Source organism: Centroberyx affinis, unplaced genomic scaffold, assembly GCF_046629955.1.
Source record: "Centroberyx affinis isolate AG114_WGS23_722 - 3 ecotype Tasmania unplaced genomic scaffold, CSIRO-AGI_Caff_v1 ptg006964l_1, whole genome shotgun sequence".
NCBI classification, from domain to species: Eukaryota; Metazoa; Chordata; class Actinopteri; order Beryciformes; family Berycidae; genus Centroberyx; species Centroberyx affinis.
In genome coordinates this window covers 53,253-74,610 of record NW_027283526.1, presented here as the reverse complement: position 1 = coordinate 74,610, position 21,358 = coordinate 53,253, and the positions used below count along the sequence as shown (strand labels likewise).

General features: G+C 41.1%; 1 protein-coding gene across 1 annotated transcript; it reads left to right on the top strand.

The window, feature by feature from the left end:
* Positions 1 to 555: 555 nt before the first annotated feature.
* Positions 556 to 11,929, top strand: LOC139639217 (SH3 domain-binding protein 2-like; the record flags this gene model as incomplete). The annotated part of the gene is made up of 8 exons (XM_071513299.1): positions 556 to 641; positions 977 to 1,054; positions 2,061 to 2,796; positions 4,077 to 4,200; positions 5,346 to 5,401; positions 5,818 to 5,893; positions 7,332 to 7,391; positions 7,826 to 11,929. Coding segments are annotated over 8 exons (1,354 nt in total), but the record flags the coding sequence as incomplete, so codon positions are not given.
* Between the last annotated feature and the right edge of the window lie 9,429 nt (positions 11,930 to 21,358).

Below are 21,358 nucleotides of genomic sequence, written 5' to 3'. Positions count from 1 at the left end.
TTAAATGAAGAGTTGTAGAGGTTTCCCCAGCACTAAGTAATATAATAATAATAATAATCTTTATTTGTATAGCACCTTTCTTAACAAGGTTACAGGGTGCTTGTACAAGTAAAAATAAAATAAAAATACAGATAAAAGGAAGTTAAAAACATTAAAGCAACAAGTGTAGAAGAACTGGAATTGTACATAGACTGTAATACAAGTGCACCAAGCTGCTGCCTTAAGAGATAAAAATTTTTTTTTAAAAAGTAGAAATGAATCATCTCTTGAATGAGCGATGAAACGTCTTCAACTCTTCATTTTATTTCCTACTACCTGGAAGACTGAAGTGAATCTACACAGATGCACTTACAGTATCTATCTATCTATTTATGTCATATATTATATCATATATTATAATAATATATGTCATATATAAGGTTTTCAATTGAATCTTTTTCTGTGCTCCTGTAAATATTAACTGTGAACACAAACAGTTTTTTTTTTCCGACCGCTGCAAATTTTTGACAAAAAATAATAATCCATTAAATATAAAAATCTTCTTTGTTGCCGCAGTGACTCCGACTCTGATGCCGACAGTTTCTACGGCTCCATAGAGAGGCCGATGGACATTAAACACTCTGTCGATAACGCAGAAGATGGTAAGGATAGATTAACACACACACACACACACACACAACACACAGACACACACACACACACACAAATGTCATGCATAATGTTATTTATTTCTTTATTTCTTTATTTGATCATCTTTAATAATAATCTTTATTTTTATAGCGCTTTTTCAAAATAGAGTTTACAAAGCTGGTTTGCAGATAAAAGAACAGCAAAGGAATGAAATAACAAAACAGAGGAATAAGAGAACAAAAGGAAAGAAAAAGAAAAACAAGAAGCTCAGAGCATCAATAAATTAAAGCATGAAAAATTTTTTTTAAATTTATGTTATTAATTTGTGTCTCTTCTCTTTGTACAGATTACATGGAGGATGAAGATGATGAAGATGAGGAGGATTATCTGAAGCCTGACAGCGACTGCTCACCAACATCCACAGGTGCCGTACACACACACACACACACACACACACACACACACACACACACACACACACACACACACACACATAAGCATGCATATATATGAACATGTACCAACACGCAGTGGTGGAAAGTAACTAAGTACATTTACTCAAGTACTGCACTTAAGTACAATTTTGAGGTACTTGTACTTTACTTGAGTATTTCCATTTTATGCTACTTTGTACTTATACTCCACTACATTTTAGAGGGAAATATTGTACTTTTTACTCCATTACATTTATTTCACAGCTATAGTTACTAGTTACTTTTCAGATCAATATTTTATATTTAAAACATTTGATCATCTTTATAAAATAACTATAAAATAGCATTGTTATATATTAGACTACCCAAAAGTATAGCTAAAGTGTTACGATTAGCTTCACGTTGACAACTTTAAAATGCTGCTTACATGTACATGTATGTCAATAAATCAGTATTAATATTCCAATAATTTATGAAAAATATAACTCTCTAAATGGGGACAGTTTGCATAATGAGTACGTTTACTTTGATACTCTAAGTACATTTTGCTGCCAATACTTATGTACTTTTACTTAAGTAAGATTTTGAATGCAGGACTTTTACTTGTAATGGAGTATCTTTACATTGTTGTATTGCTACTTTTACTGAAGTAAAACATCTCAGTACTTCTTCCACCACTGCCAACACGTTTACATTTTAGTCATTTTATCTGACTCTCCTATCCAGAGTGACTTACAGTGAGTGTAACAGAATAAACTTCAGTTCCTAGATCATCAACATTACAGCCAACAGTAAGGAGGTCAAAGGTCAAAGGTCAAAGCCAGAGTGCCTTGACAATATTCCTGACATCCTGGAATGATCATGTAGAGGAAAAGAGATGAAATAAGAGCTGAGGAGAGAGAGAGTGGGAAGGGATTTGAGTCTAGTATTGGTTTATTGGTTTATTGGTGTATTACTTCCCGTCACTGATTGGATGTCTTGGTGTCCCTGTTCCAGGCAGACCCACCGGCCCGCCCCCCTCCTACCCCCCTCCCCCGGTGCCGGCGGCGCTCCAGCACCGGCAGGACTCCAGCGCGGGTTTCCACAAAGGCCCGCCTCCTCCCGTCCCGCCGCACAACAAAATGCCCACCGGCCCGCTCCCCAAAAAGCCGCCTCCGCCTTTCCCCCCTCCCTGCGTCCAGAAGGACCCCCCCAAGGGCCTGCCCCCCCCGCTGCCCTTCGCCCCCCACCTGCAGACGCCCTCGTCCCTCTCGTCCCTCACCCCGCCTCCCCCGCCGCCGCCCAACGCCAAGCGGTCGCTCCCGGGCAGGATGGCGTCGTTGCCGGAGCCCGGCAGCGACAAGAGGGGGGGGAGGCCTCTGCCGGCCGTGATCGTCCAATCCCCCGCCACTCTGCCCATCTGCCACCAATTAGAAAGCAGAATGGTCCTGAACGGCCCCTCCCACAGTTCCGCCGGGGGAAGCCACTCGCCGGGCGTCAGCCGCCACCTGGGGCTCGGCAGGCCGGGGCCCCCGCTTCCTCCTCCCCCTAACGTCGGGGGCTCGGCCCGCGGGTTCCTCACCCCCCGGTCCGGGACGTCGGACCCCCCGCCGCCCGCCCACTCGCCCCCCTCCCTCCCTCCTCCCCTCTCTCCGCATCTTAAACCCGGACCGCACAAGCCCAAGCCTCCTCCGCCGAGCTTCAAGCCGCCCGTCCCGACAGCCAGGCCCAAGCAGGGAGGAGCCTCACTCCAGTAAGTTCTACTCACACACACACACACACACACACACACACACACACACACACACACACACACACTGACTGGCTCTGCACTGTGTGGTCCAGTTCCGAAGCGTCCCATTAAGAACTTTGCGGAAAAAATCTTTACAGCACTTTGACTTCATGTGGACGAGCTTTCTGAAATCCTTCAACCCTTTTCTGTTACATGAGTAAAACATATTGTGTGAAAACATTTGCAATAAAGTATAAAATCTCACCTTTGTGTGGCTTCTCCCAGGTGGTTTCATATGCATGTCTTAAAAATGGCCGCTACTCTTCTTCTACGCCTCTTCTCTGTGCGGCCCAACGTGGGCTAATGCTAACATTTTCTAGCTCGCCGTACAGACAAGAGGCGTAGAAGAAGAAGAAGAGTAGCGGCCATTTTTAAGACAGGCATATGAAAACAAGTGAGACAAGACACACAGAAAAGGGTTCAAGGATTTCAGGATTCCTTCAACTGAGGTTAAAACATAAAAAGCATCAAAATGTCATACGACAGCAACGGTTTATTGTTATTTTAATGTCAGAATTTGCATCTTGCAGCTTTATCCCTCATCCTACCAACATATTTAACATACAAGGACTACCGACTGGGGTCCCTGGGGACCCCAAGAATAAACTACTGTAAGAAACAACCATCATAGCAAAATGTTAACGTATTTCTTCTCAAAACATTATTAGTTATGTAATTAATGTCATCTGAAAAAAAACAGATTATTATTATTATTTTAGGAAAGTTAGAGTTAATTAAATGATGTATTGTATTTGTGACTTTGAACATCATCTGACCTTAGGAAGAGCAGCATTTAGGGTCACAGAGCACATGAGGAAATCTGTGTCTGCTGCATCTGTGTCTGTCTCCTTCAAAATGACTGACAGAGGGCCCCTACCCCCCCTGATAGTGTGTGAGACTTTAAATTAGGACCCATGGCAAACATGAACTCAATAAATAGTTCCATCTATTAAAACTGCACAGGCGGAATTGGGTGCTTTTGACCGGGGTCCCCCAGGACCCCGATACATTGGTGTTTTTAAAAAGCACTAATTAAAACAGAAACAGAAAACAATGATATGAAGTCATTAGGAACAAACTGATTGACAAAGTCATGAAAAATTGGAATGATAGAATAAAGCACCTGTGAGATATGACAAAAAGTAAACCTCTGGGGTCTGCAGGTACCCCAGAGGGAGGATGAGGGTTAACAGATGGGACAGTCTGCATGTGTGCCCACTATAACCCTGTTTTCCCCTCAGAAGAGCGTCTCCAGAGGGACAGAGCTTCCGGACCTCAGGAGAGGAGCTGCCGGCCGACATCAGGAGGAGACGAGACCCGGCCAAACCCGGCGGAGAGGAAGAGTACGACGAAGACTACGAGAACGTAAGAGCTGCTGAACCGCCGAGTCGACTGTTATTAACTTTCCCCCCCGAGGTCGCTAACAAACAACACATATCACTTGAGGAAACTGCTCTCTACTCTTTTCTGCTCAATTAAACTCTACTTAACTTGATTTTTACCCTGTTCTGGTCGACTCTAGTCAATAACACTCTATTGAACTTTTGTCTACTTCATTGATTCATTCATTCATTTGTATTTTGGCATCAGTTTCTCTTCAGGAACTAATTCATGTTTTATAACTTGGCCCTCCGACCTGCCTCCATTGTAGAATTAAAAATGACACATTATCTAAATAAGATAAGATTGTAAAACCTGACAGCTGCTGTTACAAAGCAGCTGCTGGCATGAAAGTAAGACTGAAATATTATTGAATGTATTTGTTATCATTAAACCTTTGTCAGCACAATAACCACCATTAAGAGAAAAGCAAAGGAAAATCTGTATTTTTCCAAAGAGTCATGAACTTGAGGAAAGAGTTTATTCTCAATATGGATACGCAGCATTTTGGAATCAAATCCTGAAACTGTACACAGTAATTTCAGGCTGAGACGTCCCTCTGTATTTGCACTTCACATTTGATAAAACAACATAAGTATACGCATAAAACATAAAAACACAAACTGAAGACAGAAGACAGCATGTTTTAAACAGCGTCTGGGAAATAAAACCTCACACTTTTCAACAATATGTTTATTGAGTTTTCAACATTTTATAAAAGTAAAAAAAAAACAACAACATTATGTATGCATACTTACAAATATCCAATATTATAAAAATATTATACATGATATATACATAGATACATACATATTAATGAACAAACAATATTAAAATAAAAAAATAAATAAATTAAACTATTATTACTCATTGTTAAATAATAATAGTAATGACAATAATTATAAAAAAAACACACAAAAAAACACATTGGTGGTACATTACAGTAGAAGCACTTACAATACCTAAATATTCATCACTTATATTGCATAAAACCTCACACTTAATGCATCTGTGCCTCTGATCCCGTCACTTCTCTGACTCAGCAGAGTCAGGAGGATGTTTTCACGCTTCGCACTCCAGTCGGCTCTTTGTTTACGTTGTGTTTGACCCGGTGATGTCTCCGTCCTCAGGTGCAGCTGCCAGACTCTGTGTTCATCGACACGACGGAAACATGCAGCGTGGAAAAGTAAGACCTCCACTCTGTTTTTAGAAAGTTCCTGGAAATAGAAATATTGCCTCAGCTGGCCGCCGCTTGGCTGCTTTGCAGAGTATTATCCCCCTCTAGTGGCAGAAAAGGAGATAGCAGAGTTGGGGTCCAGACTGTGTGTGTGTGTGGGAGAGACAGAGAGGAAGAGAGGAAGAGAGAGACATATATTTTTGCATTTATATATTAACTTTATTCATTTGATCATAATTTTTTGTTCTCTTTATAGACTTTACTTTTATTGTCATTACCAGATTTTATTGTTATTACCGTTCTCTTTGTTTTTCCTTTATTTATCTATCATTTTCACCTCTATATGCTTTGGCAACACCAATTATGTGTGTGTCTGACTGCTCACATTGCCCCTCTGTAACCTGTGGTTCTGGCTCTCCCTGCAGGTTGTTCCGGGACAGCCGCTCCCCTCCGCAGGACGGCCTGTACGGCATCAGAAACTCCGGCACCAAAACCTCAAAGGTACAAAACAAAGACTTTCATTCATTCATAAATTCATCTGAAAGAGATCAACCATACAACACAAGGGCCAGAGACTGAATCCATCGTGGGAGATGTTTGTTGCATTGTGGGAGATGTTTGTTGCATTGTTGGAAATGTTTTTTACGCCAGAGATGTTTGTTGCATTGTTGGTTGCAACAGATTCCGATTCCTTTTTTAAAGGATATGAGGTCATTTGTTTGAGGAAATGACGAGGAAACAGGCTTCAGTTCCCACAGTCAGTGACCTTTGACCCCAAACGTCTTGTCAGCTGCAGGACAGATTTAAATATCTTCCCTGCAGGACCAACAGATTTATAATCTGTATATAATATAATATCATACAGATTATATACCTTATATTTAAAAGAAGTTTGTTGCATCGTTGGAGATGTTTGTTACATTGTGGAAAATGTTTGTTGCAAAATAGAAAGATGTCTTTTGCATCGTGGGAGATGTTTGTTGCATCATTGGATGCAACAGAGTCCAATATTTTTTTAAAGGATATGAGGTCATTTAGTTGAGGAAATAACGAGGAAACAGTTCAGTCTTCAGTTCCCACAGTCTGTGACCTTTGACCCCAAACGTCTTGTCAGCTGTAGGACAGATTTAAATATCTTCCCTGCAGGACAAACAGGTTTATAATCTGTATATAATATAATATATTACAGATTATATACCTTATATATAATAAAATGTTTGTTGCATCGTTGGAGATGTTTGTTACATTGTGGAAAATGTTTGTTGCAAAATAGAAAGATGTCTTTTGCATCGTGGGAGATGTTTGTTGCATCGCTGGAAATGTTTTTCATGTCGTTGGAGATGTTTGTTGCATCATTGGATGCAACAGATTAAAAGATATGAGGTCATTTAGTTGAGGAAATGACGAGGAAACAGTTCAGTCTTCAGTTCCCACAGTCTGTGACCTTTGACCCCAAACTGTCTTTCCAGTCCTTCAGTACAGACTTAAAAATCCTCCCTGCACAACCAACAGGTTTATAATCTGTATATAATATAATATAATATAATACAGATTATATACCTTGTATATAATAAGATGTTTGTTGCATTGTTGGAGATGTTTGTTGCATCGCTGGAAATGTTTTTCATGTCGTTGGAGATGTTTGTTACATCACTGGATGCAACAGATTACGATACTTTATTAAAGGATATGAGGTCATTTAGTTGAGGAAATATGAGGAAACATTTCAGTCTCCAATTCCCACAGTCTGTGACCTTTGACCCCAAACTGTCTTTCCAGTCCTTCAGTACAGAGTTAAAAATCCTCCCTGCACAACCAACATCTTTATAATCTGTATATAATATAATATAATATAATATAATATAATATAATATAATATAATATAATATAATATAATATAATATAATATAATATAATATAATCTCCATTTGCTCACCAGGTGCTGGTGGTGTGGGACATCAGTTTAGGCAAAGCCAGAAACTACAGACTGTTTGAAGAGGTAAGAAACCTGCAATTTCACTTTTACTGTCTCTGTGTGTCTGGCTACCACCAACCCAAACCAATAATATTATAAATAATTACTAATGAATGAAATAGTTCAAGATTACCAGCAAGAAAAAGACACAAGGAAACTTTATTTTGAAATTATTATTAGGTCATTTCAGCAGCAGAGGTAATAGAAATTCTGGAGCTATATAAGTGTATGTATGTATATAAATATATGCTGGTGACAATTTCAACATGTTAAGTATGTGTATTGGAGGGAAATATGGATATATGTGAGTGTTAAATATTATTTTAAAAAAAAGGCGTGTGTTTTGAGAAGTGATTTAAAAGATGGTCCTGCTCTATTTAGCCTATAAATACACATATCTCTCCTTAATATATTTCCATACAATAAACATAACTTAATGAAAGTGTCCCTCTCCACAGGAGCAGCGGGTGTTTCTGGACAGCGAGGTGAGCTTCCCCTCCCTGGCGGCTCTGATCGAACACTACCACAGCCACCCGCTGCCCCACCACGGCTCCCTCTGCCTCCAGAGGCCTTATGGGTACTCGCCGCCCAGGTGACCTTTGACCTCTCTGTCAATGTGTTTAAAGAACTATCAGCCTGCTCACTGAGACAGGTGACCGGACCTAAACCCCTCTGCAGTGACACAAACACCAGTGAATCTCTGCAGTAGAACTTATGGATACGGTCAGCCCAAAGTGACCTTTCACAGCCTCCTCTGTCTACAGCCTGGATGCTCTAATGATGCCTAAAAGGAAATGTCCTCATCTGAACACTGGAAAGTAACTTACACGAGAATAGACGGAGCAATAATGAATATAAAAACACGACCGATGATGGGATGAGAAAAAGGAAAATAGAGAGAGGAGATGAGATCTGCTGAAGGACATAAGAGACTTTCCACTTCATAATTCAGATGCCTGGATGGAGACAGACAAGAGAGAGAAAGACAGAGAGAGAAAGACAGAGAGAGAAAGACAGAGAGAGAAAGACAGAGAGAGAAAGACAAGAGGGATCTAACAGCGTCTCTGGGGTGAAAACATGGCTGTTGCCTTGTGTGAACTGCGACGAATCGCCGGGGAAAACAACAAAGCACACTCCGGAAAGGTTTTCCCCCGCACGGTTTTCTTTCACTTTGTACAGTTTGTGCATCCTGACTTGAGCCAGGCTGAATCCTCGTGGATGGATGTGCTGCGTTTTGGCCACAGGGGGGCGCTGCAACACCAAATGACGGCTGAGACTGAGGGAAAGTCAATCCAGCTGCACAGAGAAGCACTTTTCAACGTTTAAGGCACTGGAGGATGAGAACACAACTGACTGAAACAGACTGGGTGATGAGAGGACTGTGCCTGGAAACTAGTTAGAGCTTCACAGCCTCATTGCATCATTTATTTATTTTTCGATATTTATCCAGGGAAGACTTGCTGAGCTTGTACGCTCTTTTGCAGCAACGTTTTTTATACATTTTTATACATTTTACACACATTGAGACTGGAAGCTGCACAGTCTTCTGCTGTCGGACGGACGGACAGCAAGATATTATCCGCTGGGTTACGAGGAGATCAGGGGAAACACTGAAAACAAAAGATTACAGCTAAGTGCCTAAAATGTAAATGTAACCTTTGCTGCAAATCTGTATTATCCAGATAGATGTTCTGGGTAATGCTGTTCAACTCTGTAATGCAGGGATGGAGAAATATTTAGGTCTGTTTTCAGGGACTGGAGGCAGAGGTATGAACTCTTAGGAAGGCTACTATTCTAAAATTTTATATGTATGAATTTTGGGGTGAATTGTGTCTGATTTTGGTGGAAAATCATAACCCAAAGTTCATCATTCAGTGTCTCCACAATATAGAAGGTCCAGTGTGTAAAAATCAAATGTTATCGTTTTGTCAACCTGTTATAAATGTCCTAATTTGTTTTAATCTTCCGCTATCAGTCATTTTGTAAGAGTAGCTGTCACATTTTATGAAGTCACACATATCTCATCTTGCAACAAAAGTCTTAATTTCCCCAAGAGAGTAAATCTCCAGGTCTATCAAGGTCTTTTCAAATCAGAAAAATCATTTATGAGTGATATGTCCTGAAAACTATCCTGAATATTGGGATATATAATTAAATGCTGAATGCAAAGGAAAGGGCAGATATAAATGTTATAGGATGGAAAATGACAATGTTACATTTGAGACGTTTACTCACATTTATCCTCTGATTGAGAGCAACATACATATGATTCAGTCCCAACAATATTCATGAATCTCCAACATTGTAAGAAGCCAAATAATTAAGAAATCCAATGGACAACAATCCAGTAAATAGAGATTTTTGGAAGTAGAGGGAAACCTTCTTGGTTTGGTTTTAAAGAGTCGGAGACCAACAGGCCATAACTCCACTTTTGATGTTTTTCATGTTTTGCACTCCAATTGAAGGATTACATGCTCATCTAGGTTCTCTCCTGTAGGTTGAGAAAATTGTTGATCATGAAACCTTTTTGAAACCCTTCGTGTAAAAAAAATGCTGCTAAAAACAAGGCTGTTTCTCTCAGTTCCCAAAGAGTCGACATTTATACACGAGGAGATATGAGGTTTTCACCCGGCAGCGATGTTATCCTTCTCCTTGTGGGTTTTCCTTCATGCACCGTTAAACACAGAGATGCACATATTCATTTGAATGTCCTGTCTGTCCTGTCTATCAGACCTGTAAATATATAGTCATCCTCTCCAGGTTTCTCCAGTGTTATTCTCCTTTTCTCTAGTATGGATGAGCAGTCCTTTTAAAAAATGTTTTTCTTTCCAATATGTCAAAGGTTTCATATGTGATCCTGGGAAATCAGAGTCTTTATCTTGAGTTTCCTCTGGGTGTTTTAGGGTGCTCTTGTCTCAAACTAAACACAGATGTGCTGAAACTGACGTCATCAAAATCAGAATCGTTCATGAGAGGGCAGCCGCACTCCGTCAGCCCCCTGTCCACACTTTGTACCTCAGTTATTTTTCTGTATTTAAAAAAAAAAAAGCCCACAACAGCATCTCCCCTGTGCAGAAATGGTTTGTGAGTGTACTGGATTAAGCCAGACCATTAATCATGCAATATAAAATGTCAGAATGTGGAAATTTATATGTTTCTCAACTCCAAAAATGTTTCTGGAAATACACAGTTTCTGCAGCACATTGACTTTCATGCTGTAAATCTCTATATATTTATATGTAAATGTTATGTATGTATTGTAAAAATGTTTTTTGTACAGATGTAAATACACTGTTTTCTATAGGAATATGATGAGGATGTATAAAACTTCAAGTTGTCAGTGAGGAGTCTGGGATTACTCTAAGCCTCCAGTTTTCTGTAGCTAAACTGTGAGGTGGCAGCAGGGTGTTAGAGAGACCAGCATGGTGTTAGAGAGACCAGCAGCAGGGTGGCAGCAGGGTGTTAGAGAGACCAGCAGCAGGGTGTTAGAGAGACTGGCAGCAGGGTGTTTACAGAGACACCGTCCTGTAGAGCAGTGGTTCTCAACCTTTTTCATATCAAGGACCCCTAATTTTGTCCACATTTGGGCCCCGGACCCCCATTTGATGGGATTTTGTCTCTCAAACCCAAATCTGAGAATATTTTAATTGTTACACATGATTATGTGCAGAATTCCATGACTGTCTGTATTGTAGGTAGAGAGATAACAGAGAAACTATGATCAAAACAGTCTTTCTTCTACATTCTCTAATTGTGTTAACTTCTTGTAAATGAAATAATGGTGAAGTTTAACAATTCATCAATTTGCTGGGGACCCCCTGGAACCCCCCCAAGGACCCCTGGTGGTCCCCGGACCCCACGTTGAGAACCACTGCTGTAGACAACAAGTCACAGGTTCCATCATCAGCACCCACCAACAGCCATGTGTCCTGTTGAAGTGTCCCGGAGCAACACACCAAACCCTGACCCGGGGTTCAGTGTGTAGTTTTAGTTCTACAAACATTTCTCAGAAATAATCTGACTGGTCGAGATTAACCTAAGTGGGCGGAGCCAGAGAACCAATGTTTTTCAGAGCGCAAACTGGCAAACTTGAATGTCAAACAAGGAACTCTGGTCAAAATATAAATAAAATAATATAAATTGCAGTGACATCTTTGTTTCATTCCTTCATGTCCATGACATTCATGATGTTATAGTATAGGTTAGTATGGCTCGTTTTAACTTAGAAGGTCAGCTAGCTAACTAGCTACAGAAAGAAAAGGTCCGGAGTGCTCGGAAGTTCATACAGGTGTGATGAAGGTGCTGTTTGGTAGGGAAGAAAGGTCCAAGGCACTCTTCTGGCAAAAAGTTTAAAAGCCTTTATTCAGATGGCTATTTCATGGTGAAATTCTTAAAAACATAGACAAAGCTTGTGCATGTTAAAACAGAACTGGGTTACAGCCCACGCATAGCGGCACAAACAGCCTTCTTCAGGGTGTGGCCCTCAGCACACAGTTTCCCCTTCTGTACATACAAGATAACTGCAAACACCTGAGCAGGGAGCCAATGAACTCACAGGTGACAAATACACAGTATGACCACTAGATGGCTCTACAAAATGTATGGAAGGAAGAAGAAAAAAATAAGAAAAAATAATGACAACAAAATAAGAAAAAATGGATGTACAGACAACAAGACAGAAAACAATAACAAAATATGCCCCCATCTACAGCAACATAGGCTCCAGACCACATGCATCAGAACAACTACAAAAAAGGACTAAAATCAATTTCTTAATTTAGTCCTGGGTATACTGTGGCCTGCATTTGGTATATATAGATATAGCTAACTAGCTAATCTAGATCAGTGGTTCTCAAACTGGGGTCCAGGGACCACCAGGGGTCCCCAGCAAAGTGATGAATTGTTAAACTTCAACATTATTTCATTTACCTGAAGTTAACACAATTAGAGAATGTAGAAGAATGACTGTTTTGATCATAGTTTCACTGTTATCTCTCTACCTACAATACAGACAGTCATGGGATTAATCTGGACTAAATCATATCTGACAATAAAAAATATTCTCAGATTTGCGTCTGAGAGACAAAATCTCATCAGATGGGGGTCCGTGGCTCTAAAGTGGACAAAATTAGGGTCCTTGATATGAAAAAGGTTGAAAATCACTGACCTAGATAACTCAGTATGGATAGATTAATTGTTTTCAGTTAGCAGAGTGCTAGGCTTCGTAATATTAGCTTCCTCCTCTCTTACCTCTTCTCTTTTTCACTGAGCTTCAGTCTAAAATTACTTACTGTCTAGACCGAACACAAAAGGTGATCAGTCGGAGGAAAGTAGACTAGCAAAGTCAGTGTGTTCTTATAAATCTCTTCTCATGGCACACTGTTATGAACTTGCTTTTTAAGTAATTGTTTCTCTGGTGTCACTCTCTGTAAAGCACTTTGTAAACTCTGTTTTTAGAAAAGTGCTCTACAAATAAAGTGTATTATTATTCTAAATGTTTGCATAACTAAAACTCCAGTCTGCTTGTAAGTCACTCAGGGTCAGAGCATCAGCTAAATGCCTAAGATGTAAATGTAACCTCTGTTTATCAGCAAGGTGGATGGTTGTAGATGAGATTTAACAGTGTGGTGCAGGAGGGATGGAGAGAGGTTTTGGCTCCAGGGTCGGATCAGGCTACAGAGAATATATAAAAAAAAAAAGGGAGGAGTCAGTCTGTAACAGTGGCGATCATTTATTTCAGCCAAGGATTTAAGTTATCTACTATCAGACATTTATTTAAAAGTTACATAATTTGTTCTGCTTTTTGTGTTATCAATCATTTTGTAATACCTGGTGTCACTTTTCTCAATTTGTCATTTTGGAATAAAATATCTTCCTATGTTAAATGTGCTGAGTGTTTGAAAAGCGAAGTGCTGTACTTAGAGTGAGATGGAAACAGCATTACTGATGAGTTTATCTGTAAAACCATGTCTAATATACAGTGGTGGAAGAAGTATTCAGATCTTTGACTTAAGTAAAAGTAGAAATACCACAGTGTAAAAATACAGTAACAGTAAAATTCCTGCATTCAAAATGTTACTTAAGTCAAAGTACAAAAGTATTAGCATCAAAATGTACTTAAAGTAGCAAAAGTAAAAGTACTCATTATGCAGAATGGCCCATTTCAGAATCATATATATCATGTTATTGGACTATAATCATTGATGCATTAATGTGTTCATCACTTTAATGTTGCAGCTGGTAAAGGTGGAGCTAATTTTAATTACTTTATATACTGCTGGGTAGCTTAACCTATAAAAAATACATCACAATTTATTAGTTGATTTATAATTTGTATTAATAATCTGAATCTGCAAAGTAACTAGTAACTTAGTACTTAAGTACAGTACTTACATGTACTTAGTTACATTCCACCACTGATAATATACAGTATATATAATATAAAGTGGATTACAAATCTCCTGCTGCAGACAGATTAACTCCCTCTTGTCTTCATTCACAGTGGACTCCTTCTTCTCAGTCGGCTCCATTCAGCAGTGAATGGAGTGGTTTCTCCTCCTGCTCATGCAGTCTGTTGGCTCTGTTGGTGAAGAGAGAGACACAGAGCACAGAGTCCAGCTCAGACCTGACAGAACCACTGGAGCTCCACTGATCCTGTAATGTGTGCCCTCCCTCTTCCTCTCTCTCTCCCTCTGTCTCTCTCTCCCTCTGTCTCTGTCTCCCTCTCTCTCTCTCTCCCTCTTCCTCTAACTCTCCCTCTGTCTCTCTCTATCCCTCTTCCTCTCTCTATCCCTCTGTCTCTCTCTCCCTCTGTCTCTCTCTCCCTCTGTCTCTCTCTCTCCCTCTTCCCCTCTCTCCCTCTGTCTCTCTCTCCCTCTTCCTCTCTCTCCCTCTGTCTCTCCCTCCCTCTTCCTCTCTCTCTCTCTTCCTCTCTCTCTCCCTCCGTCTCTCTCATGTTTCTCACTCTCTTTTTCTCACTCTTTCTTTCTCTCTCCATCTCACTCCCTCTCTCTCCTCCCTCCCTCTGTCCTTCAGCCTCTCTCTCTCTCTTATCCTCTTCCTCTCTCTCTCTCTCTCTCTCTCTCTCTCTCAGTCTCTCTCTCCCTCTGTCTCTCTCTCCCTCCATCTCTCTCTCTCCCTCTGTCTCTCTCTCCCTCTTCCTCTAACTCTCCCTCTGTCTCTCTCTATCCCTCTTCCTCTCTCTATCCCTCTGTCTCTCTCTATCCCTCTTCCTCTCTCTATCCCTCTGTCTCTCTCTCCCTCTTCCTCTAACTCTCCCTCTGTCTCTCTCTATCCCTCTTCCTCTCTCTATCCCTCTGTCTCTCTCTCCCTCTGTCTCTCTCTATCCCTCTTCCTCTCTCTCCCTCTGTCTCTCTCTCCCTCTTCCTCTCTCTCTCCCTCCGTCTCTCTCTATCCCTCTTCCTCTCTCTCCCTCTGTCTCTCCCTCTTCCTCTCTCTCTCTCTCTTCCTCTCTCTCTCCCTCCGTCTCTCTCATGTTTCTCACTCTTTTTCTCACTCTTTCTTTCTCTCTCCATCTCACTCCCTCTCTCTCCTCCCTCCCTCTGTCCTTCAGCCTCTCTCTCTCTTATCCTCTTCCTCTCTCTCTCTCTCTCCCTCTGTCTCTCTATCCCTCTTCCTCTCTCTCTCCCTCTGTCTCTCTCTCCCTGTCTCTCTCTCCCTCTCTCTCTCCCTCTGTCTCTCTCTCCCTCTTCCTCTCTCTCTCCCTCTGTCTCTCTCTATCCCTCTTCCTCTCTCTCCCTCCGTCTCTCTCTCTCCCTCTTCCTCTCTCTCCCTCTGTCTCTCTCCCTCCGTCTCTCTCTCCCTCTGTCTCTCTCTCCCTCTTCCTCCCTCCCCCTCTGTCTCTCTCTCCCTCTTCCTCTCTCTCCCTCCGTCTCTCTCTCCCTCCATCTCTTTCTTTCTGTCTCTCTATCTCACTCTCTCTCTCTCCTTCTCCCTCCCTCTGTCCTTCAGCCTCTCTCTCTATCTCTCCCTTTCGCGCTCTCTCTCCCTCCCTCCCTCTCTCTCTCCCTGGCTGCGTTCACACTGCAGATGAAAATATCCAAATTCTGATTTTTCCTCCCTCATGTGTGACTCTGATCTGATTTTTTTCAATTCCAATCTGACTGTATTTTGAACAGAATATATATTTTGTATGTATTTTTGTATTCATTGACATTTAAGTTAAATCAGAATTTGTCAGCGTTGCCATGACAATAAGTAAATCTTACATCGTTCACCTGAGACAGCTGTCTGGTTAGGACAGTGAGACACAACTATGCAAAGAAAACCATCCTTAGCCGTCTTATGATTTGGGGAAACGCCTCAGTTCAGTCAGAACTCGAAGGCACAAACTGTAGCTGAAATGAAATGTCTGTCTTCTGTTATATTTACTCTTCACACGTGAGTCTTTTCAACATCGCTGTCAGTTCATATTGGTATCAGATGGGTTACATCCTAGAATAGATATGAACAGTCATCCAAAAAAATCAGATGTAAGCAGAAATTCAGAATTAAACATGAAAGTCTGCGGTGTGAGCCTCTCTCTCTCTCTCTCTGTCTCTCTCTCTCTCTCTCTCTCTCTCTCTCTCTCTGTCTCTCTCTCTCTCTCTCTCTCTCTCTCTCTCTCTCTCTCTCCCTCTTTCGCCGCCTCCTACCCGATGACTCTCCTTCTCTTACTTCCTCATCTTCTCTTCATTTTTCATCCCTAAGTTTCTCACTTCCCTCCCTCTCGCCCTCTTCCCCTTTTGCCTCTTTCCCGTCTCCTTTGACCATGACATCACCGCATCAGCTGCTATTGACACGCACCTCTCCTCCTCTCCTCTCCTCCTTTCCTTGTCTCCTCTCCCCTCCCCTCCTCTCCTCTTCTCCTCTCCTTTCCTCTCCTCTCTTCTCCTCTCCTCTCCTCTCTCCTCTCCTCTCCCCTCCTCTCCTTTCCTCTCCTCTCTCCTCCTCTCCTCTCCTCCTCTCCTTTCCTCTCCTCTTCTCTCCCCTCCTCTCTTCTCCTCTCCCCTCCACTCCACTCCTCTCTTCTCCTCTCTCCTATCCTATCCTCTCCTCTCCTTTCCTCTCCTCTCCCCTCCTCTCCACCTTTCCTCTCCTCTCCTCGCCATTCAGCTGTCCCCTCCCCCCTCTTTCATGTGTTTTCTCCTCTTTCCCCTCTCCTCTCCCCTCCCCGCTTTCATTTTCATCTCATCTCCCCTCCTCCTCCCATCTCATCCCCTCCTCCCTCCCTCCCTCCCTCCCTCCCTCCCTCCTTACTGCCCTGCTACAGGAACATAACCAGAAGCCATTTATCGGCTGGGCAAATTAATTGTGGCCCGTTTGAGTTTTTACAGTGTGTAAAGTGTGGAGTGAGCTCAGATTACACTCTGTGCTGTTCAGAATAAATAACAGCGCTGCTTGTCTCAGTAATTGCTCTTAGCTCTTTTGCAGCGTCAGCTCTGCATGGAGGTGTTATGAAACCCACCGTACACCGACTCACTCCTTCGTCCTGTGAGTGCGTTTTGATGACATGGGGTTTCTCTGACGCATTAAGGGTGAAGAAAAGAAGGAAGACAGAGATCAGAATGAAATTTTACATGTTGAATATGGATGCAAGTAAAAATGTGAGAAGTTAGAATAAAGTCAGAGTTCATTTTCCTGTTTTCGTTCTGATGCTATGGCAATGTAAATTAGAGGGAGGTGTAAAGATTTTGTGTTTGGATTCATTATTTAACAGAAATCTCAGATTTTTGATTGTTTTCATGTAAAATATTCCATAAAATAGAAATGGCCAAAGAAAAAAAAACATCTGTGAATTGCTACTTTGTTAAGAAGCAGCAGGTCGAATTTGGTGTTTGAAAATTAAGTTGAAAAAAAGTTTTTTGCGTACAGGGAATCTGTCAATTTGCAAAAATGGCTGTTAATTTTTATTTTTATGTTTTGTTGTTCTTGGTGCACTTGACCTAGCTGGTATAAAAACATATAAATGTTTGTAGTTGTTTTTTGCGATTGTTTTGTATATTTCATGAAACTACAGTAGTTATAAATGTTATATCAAAACTGATCAATCTAGCCAAAATCGTCATTGTGAAAATGACGATTTTGGCTAGATTGATCAATTCAGGCAAGGCGCAGGTGAACTGCGCCTTGCCTGGAGAATTCCCACAAAATGAAAATTATTCTACCATGATTCTGATTAATCTATTGGTAATTGGTTAGTTTTAATGTGAGACTAGCTTTAGTTTAGTAAACTCTCCACCACACGCTGCACCTTCCATTTGCTCTTCCCACACAGCAGACTGTGAAGCTTTTAATCAATAATCGTTCTAATATCAGGTATGGAGGCCCGGAAAATCCATTCTGTGTAAAAGCCTCGACCTTCGCTCACGTCTGATTTTAGCAGCCTGGGCATCTTTTGTCCTGGTGCAGGCAGTGCTGCTGGAACATCTGTTTCACCAGGATGGAGACACAAGGCTGCCTTTAAGAAGCCTAGAGAACATTTTAGAAAAAAAAATATTTCAAAACAAAAATTACAATTAGGTTACATTCATTTTACTTAATATGATTCATTAAGGCAGGAGTGAAAGGCCCAGACCAGGGATTTCCTCCTGCTCCTCCTCCCCCATCATCATCATCTGTACAATATCTGATATGCTGTGTGTATATTGTATGTAATGTGTAATATCTCATGTATATAATGTAACCTGTTACACCAACAACTCATATTTATTCCAGCATCTTTGCAGTCTGCACCATTGTACTATTGCCCTAGTGTTGTTTACGTTGTACATAGTAGTTAAATGTTTAGGTTTACCATTCTGTTGATCTTGTTGTCCTTGTTTTTAGCTGTATATTAATTCTGTGTAAGTACATTGAGAGCAACGAAAAACCGGAGTCAAATTCTTTGTATGTGTACATACTTGGCCAATAAAGCTGATTCTGATTCTGATTATTCACAAACTTTTCCAAACTCTCACACCCTTGTAAGCATGATGTGAACCTCAGTTGTTTTATCTTATATTCCATTTCACTCAATGTGTTTAATTCATTATGTTAAGCAGATATAGCTCCCACCATCACTATGTTAGCAGTTAGCTGCTAGCACTGTCAGCAGTTAATGCTTTCTACCACCATGTCAGCAGTTAGCCCATCACTTTGTTAGCCGTTAGCTGCCTCCATTCTTTTGCTAGCAGCTAGCAGGCTATTCCCCGCTGCTCCTCTTCCTCTGCATGTCCTCTGCTCCTCTTTTCTCTGTCTCCTTTCTCTCTTCCATCTCTCATTTCGCTATCCCCTCCATTATTTTTCCCACCTTCCCACCGTTCCTCTCATGCTCTCCTATCTTGCCTCCCATCACCATGTTAGCATCCAGCAGGATATTGGCACCATGCAGAACTCACTGACTGATTATGAAGCAGCTGAATGCAGGCAGGAGGCAGCAGCAATGCAAATGAGAATTTATCAGAGATTACAAGACTCAGTCCCTGTGAATTAATTAACACTAAGTAGACTGGCTGATGACACACATAGGCTACATGGGCAAAACCTACACACACACTCACACACACACTCACACATTTGCTTCTGCTTCTGAATCTGAATCCACAAAATTAAAATTATAATACATCCAATTTGAATATTTCAGAAGTTCATCCAGTGGGGTCTAAACTGACTTCTGTGTTGGCGACTCTTTTCTAAAGAAAGTATTGGCTGCTCAGAAAGTCTCTAGAAGTCGCCAGATGGCATCATATGCTAATTTTCATATCAATATATAACCTACAGTCCCTGCTCTGTAGCCCTGTGATCATTTGGATTAGACAAACAAGTACAACTCAGCATCAGCCATGCCAAGTTGTCGCCAAATACTTAAGGATTTAACACGTTAACATTGTTCCACATGGGCAGAACAAGTCAGCAGATTTGTCACTAGTCGCTTTTGAGAAATAAAGTCACCAGGACGGTCTGAAAAGTCACTAAATCAAGCGTCAAAGACACCAAGTTGGCAATAATGACTGACTCTGACTTTCTGAAGCCAACACAGAGGTTCTGGGAGAGACAGTGGCTCTGTAGACCTTTTACACCAACATGGCTGAGGGATGGAAAAGAATGTGAAGAAGCCAACTTTCTGTCTCCTCCGACTCCATCTGTGATCATTTATTCTGTGTTTCATTACAGTGTAGGATACAGCTGTTGTCTCTGACATGGCTTTCTGTTTCTGTTGTCAGAAGACTGCACCGCTATAGAAAAGCTATTAGCTTTGCCGTAAGCCTTGGTTAGTCCTGGCCAGCCTGATCTCACAGAAAAAACGTGAAATGAACACGACTTGTTAGCGAGTGTTGGTGGAACGTAAAGTGTTAAAATTACGTTTTCCCAGCAGGAAGCGGTTACATGAAGGAGACACGACTGTAAACAGGAAGCAGAGTCACATTGAAGCGGCTCAGTGGACAGTCAGGGTGTTGTGGTCGAGGTGGAGGATGGGTGATGAGTTTGACTTCAATGTCAGCGACCGGAGTTCAATTCCTAAAGAACATTTCTACCGTGAGTCACTTTTTCATTTTTAACGAACGTTTTTCTTACTTAACCATGACCAATCCCTTTCCCTTACCTTAACCAAGTTGTTTCACTTGCCTAAACGTAACCGTTCGTGGTGGGGAATGAAATTCAATTCATGGAGGAGAAACTTTTTTTTATTTTTTTTATTTGTTTGAGATCATGAATCTTAGCTTGGTTTGGTAACATATCAGTTAAGTTAAAATCACAAATAAATAGACTGGTCCATACAGCAATGAAAGTGATGGGGGTGAGGGATGCTCTTTGAGAAGACTAGTTAAACAGGCTAGGAAAATTATCGCTGACCCCTCCTATGTCCTGTATTCAGAATACGAACTGCTCCCATCAGGGAGACGCTACAGGGTTCCAATTAAATACAGGAAAAGAAACCTGAATAGGTATACAAATTCATCCCTCTATCAGTGAATCTCCTAAACTCAGGACATAAGGAGGGTGTGAAATGAGGGTCTTTCTCGATAACATTCTGGTGCGTTCTTGTTTCCTCCATGAACGTTTGATGTAAAATGTAACGGCCAAAGTACGATTCCAAAACACCAAGGACGCAGGACAGATAAAGGTCCTTGAAATTAGTTTGCTAACCGAGGATGTCTCATCATGCTGATGGGACTGAATGATATTTAAGTGAGAATGACACATTACATCCAAAAAGCGCTCTACTCTTACTGAGCCAGATGAATCAGCTGGGAAAACAAACGCTTTTGTGTCTTAAATGCAAAGTGAAGCAGACAGTCCATCTCAAACTGTAAAGATGTGTTCTTTGTACTTGAGTTTTCAAGAAGTTCTCTCCAGGACACTTGACTTGAACATCGTTCTCCACAAGGACACAAGCTCCACTTGGTACTCTAGTCACCTCCAGACTTCAAAAATACACGTCAGCATCCAGAAATCCTTCCAACAGCTTCAGACAGGCCAGTGGAAAGCAACGGTCACATTACCGGCTCTTTTTCATCACATCATTATTACCTGACGGATACCAAAAGCATCGTTTCTGCCACACAGTGTGGTTTCTTATGGCTGCAGATACTGAACAGAATTTTGTTGTTTGGACTTTCTTGGTTCAGTCTGCGATCTGAAAGCATCTGACTGCAAGTTTGTTAACATGATCCAACTATAAAATCCACTTAGAAACAAATGTATACATGTGCATCAACGGGATGAGACTCGGTCAGTTCACACATTTTCACTTTTTTTTTTAACTGTGATAGAATGAATCAACAAAGGCTAGCTAGTTTGTATAGAGTGCTCAGAGTCATACATATTAAATATTAATAGAATGTTTTCATTACTTTACAAAACCAGAGTCTACCATGGGTTCTGATATTTTCATTTGGAAACTGCTATATTTCATGCTGTATTTTCTTTTACTACCTGAAATATTTTCATTTCTATAACATGATGTAACGTGATGACATCAGATTACTTTTGAAGTCAGGCTGCTCTGA